Source organism: Notolepis coatsorum, assembly GCF_963971535.1.
Source record: "Notolepis coatsorum genome assembly, chromosome: 20".
NCBI classification, from domain to species: domain Eukaryota; kingdom Metazoa; phylum Chordata; class Actinopteri; order Aulopiformes; family Paralepididae; genus Notolepis; species Notolepis coatsorum.
Window position 1 is genome coordinate 25,112,771 of NC_140184.1, and position 15,770 is coordinate 25,128,540.

The following is a 15,770-nucleotide window of genomic DNA, read 5'->3' on the forward strand; positions in this document are numbered from 1 at the left end:
TCTTTCCATCGCTGCATGTCTGGTATTATAAACATGTTGATCTTTTGTATGTATTATCTGTGTATATAAACATATAGGCACTCTCAAGGTACAGATATTTCTACCAAAGAGGATGATGCTACAAGCCAGGTAGGACACACAGCATGCTAGAGGTGTTTGTACAGTAGGCCTATAGTCTGTTGGGGAGGCCGGAAAAGTACACTGCTTGCAATCCAGCTCGGTGGCCACATCTCAGGCTAGAAGATCAGAGGTCTTATTTCATTATTGTAGTGATGATAGCCTACTACTGCAGCCTCATGTAATGGTCTAATATGTATATTTGTATAGTATTACTTATTACTTCTTACGTTTAGTACTGTATTTTATTCGTATAACTTTTCTTTTAGCATGTCTATTTTGTATTTTATTGTTTGTATTTTTGCACAATCCAGGCGGCCATGGCCACCCACATTTCACTGCATGTCTCGTGTATGTTTCAAGTTTGTTTATTAGTTGTCACAATAAAAAATACATGTACTTTACTGTGAAATGCTTGGTTCTGTATGAGCCCCTGAGAGTGTGCTTCATACAGTAAAAAAGTAAGTACAAAAAAGTAAGTACAAAAGTAAGTAAAAGAGGAATATACAATATAATATACAATATTAAGTGCAGCCTAAGTACAATCTAAGTACAGTGAGGTACAAATGTATGTATGTGACAAATAAAACTCTTGAATCTTGAAAATAAACCCTAAATGGGTTAATGGTTTTGGTGGGTGTAGCAATAGTTTAAATGAATTATTTCCTTCACTGCCTGGCTACCCCACACCTAAGAGTAAAACAACTTTACAAACTCATTAGGTCAGTGTCCCTGGCTCAAAAAGCACAGCTAATTGTTTAGATCAAGCTAATTCGTTGCTTGTGTCCCCCTTCTGACGTCACCAGGGGCAATGGTTCTGAACAGTTTGCTTAGGCGTGTTAATCTGAAGACTTCAAACCCTGGCCAAACAGCAAGGAATGCATTTGTCATTTCCCCCCACTAGACTAGATAACATTTCAGACTGCCGTACAAAACTAGGCAAACAGAAATGTCCATAATATGACCATTTAAAAAATAATGTCATTATAGCATACATATTATAGTCTAGACTATTCCATAGGCTATGGCAGACATCTTGGTAGGCAAACAACGGTTGATCAAATGACTTTATGACAACCGTGCCTGTGGCCAATGAGATCTGTTAATCTCATTTATCCATTGGTAAGAAATGCATGACACATCATGGGTTTTTTATGAATAGGCACCTATTCATGTGTTGAATAGCAATCTTGTTCAAATGAGATGCTCATGATGTTTATAAAGTGAATAGGCCTATTTGAAATTAAATTGTGCTTGAAGTTCCAAGCAAGATTTGGTAATTTGACATGGCGACAGAGACTCGATTGAAAGCACAAGGCCTACTTCAAAATCTAACCTGCAGCGCCCCCTACCAGGTACAATCGTCAGGTGCACACAAAATAGTGCGACGGAAGACGTATTCAGTGTGCGACGGAACACATTTGTTTCTAAGAAGAATTCCGGCTGATTCATTGTAGCTAGCTGTTGGTTATGACTCGATAGCACACAAATCAACGGCATCATTCTGACATTTGACAACAGATTACTGATTAAAGCCATAAATAGCTAGCTACATTTGCACATTAACAGGTAAATATAAAAAATAACCAAATGTCCTTTTGTTTATTTTGTGTTGTTATATTAACTAGGCGAGCTAGCTAACGTTATGTCTGATAGCCAACAGCTCGTTTGTAATAGCTAACGTAAATATCACGATCAGCATCATCAGCTAGACATCTAAATGTAACACGGGTTTTATCACTTAAGCCGCTGAGTAATTCAAACTAACCTATGTTAACTGTTATTATGCTAAAGTCGCTGGCGTTAATGTTAGGTAGAATGAGCTAGCGTCCACTTGATGACAGTGCGTTAGCTAACCGTCAGATGATTGATTGAAAACTTTATTAACAGATTGCAGAATCGGTACAATACAGTACGGCTCAATACATACAATTGTTAAGGGGATGCAGACCAGAGAAAGACTTTCGTCTTGTTTACATCAGGGTTCCCCATTTTCAATTCATCAGGACATAATGACATGCATGACATACAGATAGACAGTACTGCTACATCAGATGAGCACAGGGTTGATCAGAGTTAGTTGGATCTAAGCAGTGTGTTAAGTGATGTAAACGTTAAACACGTTCCTCTGTTTCTGTCCTGTTCAACAGACATGGACCGGCTGCTGAGGCTTGGGGGCGGGATGCCCGGACTTGGTCAGGTATGATTAAGCTCTAATATATTAGCTAGTTAAGCTAATAAGCTACTATCTACTTAAGCTACTATCTATTCGTCAACTTCACACACACTTGGCTGTGTTTTCCAAGGCAAAAGCATGTATCTACGACGTATTTCATTATAAACCACTGCTCAAGTTGTCTTTGTGTTGAGATACCTTTTTGCAAAACTGGGATCAGACTGTCACTTAACATGTTTACTTTGACCATCAGCATCATGAATGTGTAGATGTATGTTTACAGAGATGTGCATTTATTATTTGATGTTATTTGTTGTTGTACCCAGTGACTGTTTGAAATACCTGAACAGGTAAATTGACAGTCTTTAAAAAAAATATATATATGTTTTGACCCCAAGGGCCCTCCCACAGACGCCCCTGCTGTGGACACGGCAGAACAGGTGTACATCTCCTCTCTGGCACTGCTTAAGGTAAGTGCATCTTGTCATTTATAACTGGTGTAGTGCATTGTTGAAAAAGGTCTTGTGTTGTTTCATGATCGTCTATGTTTTGACACGTCTCTCTCCGTATGTGTTTTGGCCTTGTTAGATGCTGAAGCATGGCCGTGCAGGTGTGCCAATGGAGGTCATGGGTTTGATGTTGGGCGAATTTGTTGACGACTATACAGTGCGAGTGATTGATGTATTTGCCATGCCCCAGTCAGGAACGGTATGTCTCCTTTAAACATCAAGATCATGCAATACTACTGTAGTAGCCCATTCGAGACAGCTAGCATATAGTATTCCTGGTTATGGTATGCACATTTTCTTATGTAGCCTTATTATTGAGTAATGCATTTATTGTTAGCCTTGATATAATTGGCAGTGTTGCAATCTTTTTTACCTGTGTAATTGTTCTTGGTTTGTTGATTTATTAAACCTCTCAATCCAATAGGGTGTCAGTGTTGAGGCAGTGGACCCCGTGTTTCAGGCTAAGATGTTGGACATGCTTAAACAGACTGGGAGGTAAATGTACCATGTTTGAAGTAGTTGTGCAAAATGTGAAGAGGCTCTGCTGGTAATCAACATAATAGTTAATTATATGGGACAAGGGAGTAGAAGAGCTGCACACAGGGTTTGAAGGGATCGGTAGCTGCTGTGATAAAGGGCTATGTTTTACAAACACAGTTGAAATCAATCGTCCTCCTACTTCACTTTTCTGTTTTGTAAACTGAACGTCTCTTTGGAGGTATCGTGAATGTGTTGATCTCTAATGGAGAACAAATATACAAAATAAAAATAAAAAATCTCATTACATCCAATTATGTTTGTCCAGTGACTCCAAACGACTAGTCTACATCTGTACCGTTCTAAAAAGTAGTGGATCAGAACTCTCAACTCCAGACGGGTTTAGAGTGGATTGGATCTGAACTCAATGTTGTCCATTAACCTCTCTCTGCAAGGTGTTCAGCTCCGAGTCATTTCCAGCAGCATGTGTAGGATTCCCTGCTACTATCACTCCCTTTTGTGTTCATAAGAAAAAGGGGAATTTCACTCAGTAAAAAACGTAGTTGACATTTACTCTGTTATATATAGCCTATACAATTTATATTCCACACACACTAAGGGCTAGATCCACAAAGAATGGATTGCACAGAGCAAGTTGCACCCTTACTTACAATTCATTATGAATTGAAAATGGGGGACCCTGATCTAAACAAGATGAAAGTCTTTCTCTGGTCTGCATCCCCTTAAAAATTGTGTATTGAGCTATACTGTACTGTACCCATTCTGCAATCTGTTAATAAAATGTTCATGCAATCAGACTGCACAGTGATTGATTGATTGAACATTTTATTAACAGATTGCAGAATGGGTACAATACAGTACGGCTCAATACACACAATTGTTAAGGGGATGCAGACCAGAGAAAGACTTTCGTCTTGTTTACATCAGGGTCCCCCATTTTCAATTCATAATGAATTGTAAGTAAGGGTGCAACTTTCTCTGTGCAATCCATTCTTTGTGGATCTAGCCCTCAGTTATTTAAGTGTTATAGTTGTAACATAGATAGAACAATAGACCATTGCTTGTTCACATATATACAGCCGTGTGTTTTTAACCCAGCTTGAATGAATGAATCATTGACTTTGCATAGCACTTTTCTAGACACTCGATGTGCTTTACAATGTAGAGTGGAAATGGCCTCCTCCGCCGCTCTGTGACTATTTTGAAGCAGATATTCTTCACAAGTAGGGATGCTCGATATTGGCTTTTTTTTTTTTTTTTTTTTTTTTTTTTTTTTTTATATACCGATATTGTCCAACTCTTAATTTCCGATACCGATATATGCAGGGTCCCCCCCCCCCCCCAAAAAACGGAATAATTTCAGGTAATTAACATTACATATCTCTTGTTGTGGAATTAACGCAACATTATGCATACTTTTGACAATAAATAAAATCAGAATTTGTTCTTACTTGCTTGCCTGGGTAAATAAAGGTTATAGAAATGCAACTTTTATTTTAGTTTTGAAAACCGATACCGATATTTTCCGATATCACATTTTAATGCCAATATCGGCCGATAATATCGGACATCCCTATTCACAAGTCGTCTTCCTTGTCTTCTCTGTCACGGTCCTCTCCAGGCCGGAGATGGTCGTGGGCTGGTATCACAGTCACCCCGGCTTCGGCTGCTGGCTGTCCGGGGTCGACATCAACACCCAGCAGAGCTTCGAGGCCCTGTCGGAGCGAGCCGTGGCTGTGGTGGTGGACCCCATCCAGAGCGTCAAGGGAAAGGTATGGACGGACGACTCGAGCTTCTATCAGTATTATTACCACGTGACGTGGGGTTCAGCCGTCGTGTTCAACATCAACCATCTGAGTGCATTTATATACATGGCTTCTTTCTCACTAACTAGTCTGTTGTTTTGTGTTGTTGCGCATGATGAGCTGTAGGAATGTATCGATGCTGGTGTCTGATATTGGTCCGGTGGCAGGCTAAACTAGGGTAGATACTAGAGAGAGATCAGATCAAAGTTACTTGATTTGCTGCATTTTTAACACTTGATAGAAGCATGTTGGGCATAAAAAAAATATTGTTTGTTTCCTGTTGGTTGTCAGTTAACCCTTTCTCCGCCGGAAATGGCTTACGACGTGTTTCAAGTTCATGCGAATTCTGCCAGATCACGGCGTACGACGTTATTCTGATCATATTTCATATTTTCGCCATGGTATTCATATTTCCATCACAGAGGCTGGTCTGATGCTGTCTGAGCCAGCACAACTCTGCAACGCTTCAATACTGCCACCTGGTGGCTGATCGGCGAGTTGCAACCGGAAGTGGATCTCTTGTGATCCCGGTGCTTCTCCCTATTCCGTCCGGCCACTTGTATATCGTCGCGGGATTCAATACACACACCGTGGATATGGATCGTTGCCATAACTCAATAAACAACATGATTTGGGCGTGTATTCGTATTATACAAACCGGAAATAGATCGCCTCGATCCCCATCACATAACTGGGATCTGTTTGCTCCAGTATCATCGCCCAACGCTAAGAGGAGGATGCCGTGAGTTTCAGCGTGAGTGTTTATCATTATCGATACAAACTGCTCTGATCAATATATCACCCATACTACATAAATCATTTAACGTCGATCACGGAATTATAAACGACCCCCCACCCCTCCATTCACCCGCGCATGATCAGTCATAACGTTTAGGACCATGTACAGTTGACATTTTTTATATAGCGTGCATCGGTATCAAACGGCATTTGATAATCTAATATATGCATTTATGTCTATCTCACGTTCTAGGAAATACTGCAGAAAACGATAACATATTTATACTCTAGAGTCTAGACAGTATTTTCGTATGAATATGTGAATGAAAAAGTAAAACGTTCCTACATCCTGAACGATAGATAATCGATGTTGAATGGGCCATAGTAATGTCAATTTAGCAATACAATTAAAAAAGTTATAGCCCTGCAAAGAAGGTGAACATCTCCATAGACTTACAGTGCTGGCAGAGATCAAACATCGATGGATATAAGCGTGGCAGTTAATGTGTTAAGGCCATGGGTAGGTAGGGAATTTATTTAATTTTTTATTTTATTCTTTCCCACCGCGACTATGGATAGGGAATTTCTTTATTTAATTAAAATGTTCACAACAACATGGATGCATGACTTTGCCAGCATGTTTAATATCCATAATACTAAAGGTTTGACTATGATTTTTTTTTTTATCCACTTTTTCTCCCATTTTCTATATTTTCTCCCATCCCAATTTCGTATCATCCAATTCAACCCTCCCCTGTCACGAACGCTGTTTCTTGCCTCCCACAAGCCGGCTGCAATGTGGACTAAGTCATACATAGCACAAGTCCCCTCCGGTACTTGAGGTAACAGCAGTCGCATCTTTTCACCTGCGCAGCTCGATCTCTCAGTGGCGAGGAGTAACGCGTGGGAGGCTCACGCTGCCCCCGATACTTCCTGATTCTACTGCGCAGGCGCACCAACCGACCTGTAGGAGTCGCTGTCCACAACGCCCGATCCCCACCCATCAGTTTCCCACCCCCTAATACGGCCAATGTGTATTAGTATGAACGACCAGCTAAACTGAAAGCAATGTGGAGCGCTGGGCTCGAACAGGCGAGCCCAGCGTCTCCGCATTCGTGGCGAGCGCCTTGCCCACTACGCCACGTAGCCGCCCGGTTGACTATGATTTTTATGAAACTTTAAAGTTTATTGTAAATATATATATATATATATATATATATATATATATATTTTTTTTTTTTTTTTTTATTAAAAAAATATAAATATTTAAACTCATAAAATAAATTGGGTCGCACCTAAATCGGCAGGGTCGGTCGGCAACTGGAAACAAACCATTTTTTCTTTTAGGCCTTGGATCTCTCTAATGGAGAAAAATGTATATCCATTTTTTTCCAGTGACCTCAAACCGATGGACTAAATCTATACTGTTCACTAAACGGTGACGGATCGGTACTCGTTGTCGGCCGAAAGTTTAAGTACTCAGAATCGGTATCGGCGGTGAAAAGGTGTTATTGGTGCATCCCTAATGAGCCCGATTTTCTTCTACAGGTTGTAATCGACGCCTTCAGGCTCATCAATGCCAACATGATGGTGCTGGGACATGAGCCGAGACAAACCACATCCAACCTGGGTCATCTGAACAAGCCTTCTATCCAGGTAACACCCTGGAGATGGAGATTAACACTTGCTTCAAACGGGAATTTTTTTTATAAAGTTTGTATATTTGATTTAATCTGAGCAGAAGTTCCACTTTGGATGAATTAATTAATGGCTGCATTTCTGTAGTGCTTTTCCAAGTGCTAGTACTACTCAAAGTGCTTTTCCAATGGAATGACATTTTGACATTAGTGGCCGTAGTGGGAATCAAACCCATAACCCTGGCAGTGTTAATGCCATACTCTGTTCTTTATCCACTGAGCTACACTGGACTTTTCAGTCAGTCCTGTTTAAGCCTTAATCAACCACTGAAAACATGTTATGATGGTTTTCACTTCAGTTGCCCTTTTCAATCTTCTTTTGAATCCGATCACACAGTGACTTAAATCTATTGGCTTATGTTTAATAACTCTGGGTTTGTTCTTTTGCCAGGCTCTGATCCATGGACTGAACAGACACTACTACTCCATCACCATCAATTACAGGAAAAATGAGCTCGAGCAAAAGGTTTGTATGGTTTTTATCTTTGCCAGGCTGAAGATCCACAATCTCTACCTTGGCCTTGGCCCTGAGCATGAGACCTGTGTGTTGACCTGTGTTGCTCTTCTAGATGTTGCTGAACCTACATAAGAAGAGTTGGATGGAGGGCCTGACCCTGCAGGACTACAGTGAGCACTGCAAGCTCAACGAGACCATAGTGAAGGAGATGCTGGAGCTAGCCAAGAATTACAATAAGGTACACCTGGCCAAGGAGAGAGGCTTTCAGTTGCTCTTAGAATAGAATATAAATCCTTTAATGATCCCGAGGGAAATTCTGCACTACAGATCGCTCACATTGAACAAAAATAAACATTTAGGTAGTCAATGGTAATAAGAATATAATAATATTAAAAATACGAATAAAATACGTTCTAAGATCTTAAATATACAACTATTTAGCCAAAAATATACAGTAAAATGTACAGTAATAAGTGAACATGTGAAGTGTCCAGGAGGATGTTGAGAAGTGTTCAGGAAGATTTCGCCAGGCTGTACTGTCACCCTGTGCTCAGTGATGCATTATAGTCTAATGGCTGTCTAATGGCTTAAATGCCCTTTTTGGAATCGGAGGCAGTTCCCGAATGAAGACTGCGTCCGCACACTCACATCTGTGAAATAAGTGTTTATATATTTGTATGTGTATTAATAAGATTTGTTGTCTTTCTACCTAGGCTGTTGAGGAAGAGGACAAAATGACGCCCGAGCAGTTGGCCATCAAGAATGTTGGAAAACAGGTAATAATTAATGTTCACTCAAGGTAAAGTCTATGGTCGGTGCTTTTGACAAGTTTAGATGGGGAATTAAAGATATGTCCATAATGTGCAGGCTAAAGGCCTCTACATGCTACAGCAACTTCAAAGCAACTGCACCACAACATCGACAAAGCAACAGTGTTTTAGACGCTGCCTTTATGCTTCTGCAACATCGACGCGCAAAGTTAGTTTAACTAAAGTTAGTTTAGGTTCGTGTTAACGTTAGATAATGTACAAAATAAACGTATTTCCGGTGCTTTTACCCCCGACCGGAAGTATTTGTGATGTATTCTGCTTGTGTAACTTTAGGTTAGTTTTAACGTTAGCTGGCAGCTACAGGCACTCGAGGTCGAGGAAGAGCTGCTGAATTTAATCGGCAGGAGGAGAGAGAGCTCGTCAAAGCTGGATATATCCCTGTGGCTGTGGTTGTAGGCACGAAAATGCAGCTCGAACTACCTGTGTTATATTAAATTAATATACAACTTGTCCGTGTCCAGTCCTTTCGAACTGCCCCACCGTCCGTTCATTGTAAACAATGATGCATGTAATTATATTAACGTTACTGTGTGTTGTTGTAGCTATGTTAATAAATTCTGAATGGCATTAACGTTAGTTGGGTATGATGATAGAGCATTGAATAGCATCAAGTTCAACGCTAGCTGGCTGGCTACAACAATGGAGGATGGTATTCTCTGCGGGACCAATATTATTATATGACAGCCCCGCCCCCATTCGCTAACCAACCAATCACTGCTACGCAATAGTTGTTTAGGTTAGATTTGGGTGAAAGGTACGCAACATCCTCACAACAGTCTACAAGACCCTCTAAAACAACCGCGCTGAAATCGCGCTGATGTTGTGTTGAAGTTGCTTTGAAGTTGCTGTAGCATGTAGAGGCCTTAAGACAAAGCGGGGCTCGCAACTCACTTGTTGTTCCAAGGTGTTTTAATAGACAAAAATGCAGTAGATGCGACGTTTCGACCGACCTTATAATAATGTGCAGGCTGCCATAACTGTCTAGAGGGTTTGAAGATAAGGGTTAACTTCACAGTGACCAATCGCAGCCACTCTTATTGTCTGGGACCAAATACGGCCACGCCCCACTCCCAGTAAAAAGTGGGAATCTCTAGAATGGGTTTGGGGCGACGCTGAATACGGAAGTGGCTCTCAAGGTGACGATTAGACAACACTTTCTGTTGTCAGTAGATTGCAGCATTGGTTTAAAATTAAAAGGTGAAAATGTTGAAAACTACAATAATGCATTTCCCAAGAGCGTTAGCACAGGTCGCAGGTCACTGGGATGTGTGTATATTCTTCGACGTGATCTGAACAGCGGTAAACTATTACTGCGACCTCGGTATAGCGACCGCGAATGGTAAACTAATTAAGTGCGCTGGTAGCATTACATATGTTGTCTAAAGGGGGACTTATGGTACAATTTAAGATTTGAATGATAATCGGCATATAAAGGACACATGCATTAAAGCGTTCCGTCAATTTGATTGGGGAGATCTGTCCATTTGATTCGCAGTCTGACGGAATTGGCTACCTGGTATAATATGATTTGTAGATACATACACATTGAAAACAAAATTGAGCCAATCAGAGGCGCCAAATATGAAAGAAAAAAAATCTATCGCGCCGCGCCAAGCAGAGTCATCACTCAGCGACTCGAGATACAGGATTACGCTGCTCGCTCCGGAGGCTCGCTCCGCGGTTGCAGCTGCAGGCTATTGGGCAAGTTACACATTTGCGAGGTCTGAGAAGTCTGTCCGCCACATGGCAGGGTAACAAAATAGTAATGTAAAATAATTAAAAACTGCGGTGTGTTTTGGTTTTACGAGTCGCCTTTTTTGCATCCTCGCGCGTCAACTCTGCTTGTTGACCGACGTCACAGCCACCACGCTGCTTGCACTCGCTGCTATACCGATTAGTTAACGTTAGTTTAATAGCGTCGGTTAAATGGAAGGAGTAAGCCGGCCACTAAAAAGAAAACCCACCGCGGGTTTCTCAGATGAAAAGGATCAGCGGGACCACCTAACAAAAGAAAGTTTCGAGAGGAGAGGACGTTTGAAGAGACTGGCTAGGCAGCGCTACTGGGGGCTGTAGTGGTGAGTTGTTCCGTGTGCCGCAACTATGTCAAAAAGGGAGCCATACTGTATTGTACCCATTCTGCAATCTGTTAAATATTGATTGAACATTTTATTAACAGAATTGCAGAATGGGTACAATACAGTACGGCTCAATACACACAATTGTTATGGGGATGCAGACCAGAGAAATACTTTCGTCTTGTTTACATCAGGGTCCCCCATTTTCAATTCATCATAACATATATGACACACATGACATACAGATAGACAGTACTGCTACATCTATACATTTATGACATACCAGATTTACAAATACAGTATTGTTTGTGATACAAAAATAGTCTAAAAAAGAGAGTATATACATTGGAGGAGGTTGGGTAGGTGGGGTGGTATATTGGAGGTGGTTGGGTAGGCGGGGTGGGGTAACTGTACATTGGATTATTGACGAAACCTTACTTGGTCCCAAGAAGAGGGTCTCGTGTATTAAATAAAGTTTTCATTCATTCACTCTGGATCTGGTCAATCCAGTAGCAATACACACAATTGTTAAGGGGATGCAGACCAGAGAAAGATGTTTGTCTTGTTTACATTATCAGGGTCCCCCATTTTCAATTCATAGTGACATTTATGACATACACAACATACATGACATCATGACATTTATGACATAGGGACATACATGACTTCCAGGTATAGTACTGTTAACATTTGTCACATATACGATATGCAAATATACAGTACTGTTACCCAGAGATCCTAACAGTAAATATATACATATGATGAGGAGGAGACTGTACATTAGGAGGGGGTGGGTGGGTGCTAAAAAATATATACAAACTGTGGGGAGGAGACTGTCCATTGTTGTTGTGGCATAATTGCGAAACGTGTTTAGTCCCTTGTTTGTATGATAACCAGCCGTTTAGTTCATGGTTCAAAGTAATGGGAAAGGGGTGCTAGCTCGCCATCAATCAGAAGCTAGCCACAAGACTTGCATTTCACGCTCTCCAGCACACAGCCTCCCTGCCTGGCACAACAACCACAACAGTAGGGTATATAGTCACAGTCAGGACAGTAGGCTCTACAAGTAGGCTCCCTTAAAACGCTAACGCTATTAAAAAAAATACAGTGGAGATTAAAATAAGATGAATAAATGACTTGGCCTGACTTTTTTTTTTTTTGCTTTAATCCATGAGGACAACACAAAGCATCGTTAATTTGTAAGAAACCTCAATGAAAACGGTGCAGGGTGCTATTGTTATGAAAATGTGATAGAATCCTATACAAATGTGGCCGCATTTGGTCTATGTTCCGTTAGCTTAGTTGACTATGTCTAAATAAATGATGTCATAACTTGATTTTACACACAAACGGATAGCTTTGCTATTTTGGACATTAGACCCTATTTGCGGTCTGTCTACCATGTACCTGACACATAGAGACAATCATTTCACTGATCGGTCCTGTATTGAGCTAGCTACAATTTCCCTGCAGGCTCTCACTGGGCTAAAATAGCAAACAATGGTCAATTGTAAATCCTTTTCAAAAATGACATACCGGTATGTGCTTTTTTTCCCAAGATGAGAAGCTCAGGGTGTATTCTTGCCGGTCTCTTTATGCTCTCCTGTGAAATGTATTGCAATCCGTGTTTATGTCGATACACACGCCATCGTTTTTGCTATTGTGTCATGCTCGGGTCGGGATTCTTTTCCACCCGGTTCCCAAAGGAATCCCAACCTGAGCACGACATGAGAGCAAAAGGGCCGCTGCGTGAATACAGGTAAATTCTTGACTTTTGTCACTTGTCCTTCTCCTCCATTGATCGTCTGCTCCTCTGTCTCCCTCCTGCAGGATCCCAAGAGACACTTGGAGGAGCATGTCGATGTTCTAATGACCTCCAACATCGTTCAGTGCCTAGCTGCCATGCTGGATACAGTGGTCTTCCAGTGAGGAACCCTCTGTGTATAACTGTTAATATTGCAACTCTTTGTTTTCTTCTTTTATATAAAAAAAATAATAAATAAATGTGTGTATGAAATGTGTATTTGATTATGATTTTATTAAGGATCCCCATTAGCTGGTACCATAGCAACCAGCTAGTCTTCCTGGGGTCCACCAAAAGAAAACAAAAAACATACAAAAACAATTATTATTGCAAAAACGAAATTATTAAAAGTCAGTACTCAACACACAATGCATAATGCAACGAACAATTAAGATGGCTAGAATTACATGCAAGCACAGATAATAATTTACAGTGTTAAAAACAATTTTAAGATTATTTTTTAAAAGGGATTCTACTGTAAATGCAGCAGAGGTTTTGGGGTTTGTATCCAGCATGCGAGCGTGAGGAACACAGCGGTGGCCTACAGGTTGTTAGCGGAATGGGCTTGTGACTGGAAGGTTGTCCGTTTCAACCCCACGACAGCAGGGAAAGTGTGGAAGTGGAGGAGTAACGATCTCCCAACCTTTGAGCAAGGCACTTAACCCCCAACTGTTCCAATAGAGCAGCTGGCATATTTAAATTTTTTTTGTATTTTTTTTGTATTCATTTATAAATGTATAACTGTTGATTGATATGCACTGTCCCTGATCAAATAAACAAAAAAACTAAACAAAAAACTCGAGCTGCTCAGTGGCCAACTGTGTTGGACTGGTTGCACTGGGCAGCTCCTAGTGGTCAACGGTGTCAGACTGGTTGTACTGGACATCTCCTAGTGCTCAACAGTGTTGGACTGTACTGGGCAGCTCCTAGTGGTCAACAGTGTCAGACTGGATGTACTGGACAGCTAGTGGTCAACAGTGTCAGACTGGATGTACTGGTTTGTTCCATACATTCACACACTGACCACGGAGGCAACTATGCAAAGTGCCAACCTGCTCATCGGGAGCAATTAGGGGTTAACTAAGTGTCTTATTCTTAACAGTGTCTGACTGTTGTCGTACTGGGCAGCTACTAGTGGTCAACAGTGTTAGACTGTTGTCGTACTGGGCAGCTACTAGTGGTCAACAGTGTTACTGTTGTCATACTGGGCAGCTACTAGTGTGGTCAACAGTGTCGTACTGGGCAACTCCCAGGTGTGAATGTGTGAGTGTGAAGCAGGGCGTTGCTGAATAAGAGTGCTCAGTCAACCTACCCTGGGTAAATAAAAGTTAAATAAGTCTGCTTATTTTTAGTTTCTTTCAGTTTAGTCTCCCAACCATAATTGTTTGTCAGAAGAGCCACCCGCTTGATTACCCTCGGAATCCACGGCTGATTACATCATTTCTAACAGTGGACCATTTTACATCATTCATACCAGTTTTGACCACTAGGTGGCATGTTATACGCGGATTATGTGCTCAGGAAGTCTAGGCAGGTTAGAAAATGGAATGCATCCATTAAAAACAGCTACGTTAATGTGAGTTGAGAGTTGAGTGTTAGCTGTTGTAGGGCTACAGGCATGTTTTCAGTTGTCCTGTTTAATGCTGAAGTGAAAACGGCCATTTAGCCGAAGGTTTAATTACCGGCGCTATTGATATGCAAATAGCGAGTACTTATCTGGGCTTGCACGTAGTGCACCCCCGTCCCATGAAGAACGCATGCCTGCGTGGGACAAGGAAGAGGATGATATTGTTTTTCCTCTGAAACTGAATTGAGTATTCCGATGGAGGGGCCACACTAGTACACTACACAGTCTACACTTACATTACGTTAAGATGTATTGAAAGTAAATATTAGATCATAATGTCATACAGCATGAAAGAACACTTTTGGGAAAACCCCTGTTCAAAAACAGCCTAAAAGAGATGGCATGATATACATTTAGAAATATTTTGAAATCCTTTTGTGGTGCCATGTAGCTGTAGGCTAACATTACATTAACATTTGTAAGTGAGCTTTCAATTTTGCAACGTCCCCATTGACCAAATGAGACAAACTCCATTGAAAGTGCACAGTATGAAAGAAGACTCGTACACTGTCCACTTGTCAGCTGGCTGTGTCTGAACTGTGAACATAAAAAATGACATACCCCCCCCCCCCCCCACCCTGGAAACTTTTTCATGACCGCAATCAGACTTGAAAAATGTAAAAATAAAGTAGGATCTTTCTACTTTTACTAGCTATTGAAGCCAACAAAAACTAAATATATAAAGACTTAAACTTTTATAAAGCATCGATTTTTTCATTACTCTTGTATGTGTGATGGTGATGCACACCATGTGTTGTCATGACCTTTACCCTCCTGAGACCCAGGGGTAAAAAAGTGTTGTCACTTGTATTTTTTGGGGGATTTAAGTGTTTGGGTGCTAAAGAACACATTTCAAAGATTTAAATATATATATATTTTTAACTTAACTCTACAAAATGTGCACTGTAGTGCACAACCGGACTTCATTGATCATAAAACAATACAAGTCTTGCATAGGAATTATGAAAATTGCATCCACATTCACAGTCTTTTCACTGGCCAAAAGGGTGTGTGAGAAAGAAGAAAAGAAAACGTCAAATTTGATTCTTCTGAATTGTCCCAGTAGAGGCAGGCCCATTTTTTGAAGAGCATCCAGAAGACTGATGGTCTTTATCAACTTCATCTGGCTCTTCATCTTTCGTCTCTCACATTCTGACATAGAGCTGTGTCTACTAAATATGAAACAAACATACAGTAAGTCCTGATGTGCACTACAGTGTGTACATTAATCAATTAATGTTTTTCCTCTGAAAATAAATATGTTTAACTCTGACAACTCTCTCAAAATGCTCCTTAGATGTTTACTTACTAAAAACAATAAAAAATATAACATTAACAAACATTTTAAATATGAATATCATGCAGCTTATCTTTATTTTTTCCGTGCAATGTGCCTTTTGTGTTGGCACTTGGCAGCCATTTTGAAAAGACAAAAAA

The 15,770-nt window shown here is 40.7% G+C and overlaps 1 protein-coding gene across 1 annotated transcript; it reads left to right on the forward strand.

Annotated features, from left to right (window-relative positions):
* The first annotated feature begins 1,546 nt into the window (after positions 1-1,546).
* On the forward strand, positions 1,547-12,923 carry psmd14 (proteasome 26S subunit, non-ATPase 14). Its single transcript, XM_084337582.1, has 11 exons — positions 1,547-1,686; positions 2,268-2,317; positions 2,692-2,763; positions 2,882-3,001; positions 3,227-3,297; positions 4,922-5,072; positions 7,392-7,499; positions 7,932-8,006; positions 8,110-8,235; positions 8,711-8,773; positions 12,733-12,923. The coding sequence occupies exons 2-11, from the start codon at positions 2,270-2,272 to the stop codon at positions 12,829-12,831; spliced, it is 933 nt and encodes a 310-aa protein (XP_084193708.1). The 5' UTR covers positions 1,547-1,686; positions 2,268-2,269; the 3' UTR covers positions 12,832-12,923.
* The last annotated feature ends 2,847 nt before the right edge of the window (positions 12,924-15,770 follow it).

Bases quoted from the DNA above. Each gene is read 5' to 3' on its own strand.
- psmd14 (XM_084337582.1), top strand. From the start codon at position 2,270: ATGGACCGGCTGCTGAGGCTTGGGGGCGGGATGCCCGGACTTGGTCAG. The intron at 2,318-2,691 runs GTATGATTAAGC...TTTGACCCCAAG, and splicing joins GGATGCCCGGACTTGGTCAG to GGCCCTCCCACAGACGCCCC. The intron at 3,298-4,921 runs GTAAATGTACCA...GGTCCTCTCCAG, and splicing joins ATGCTTAAACAGACTGGGAG to GCCGGAGATGGTCGTGGGCT.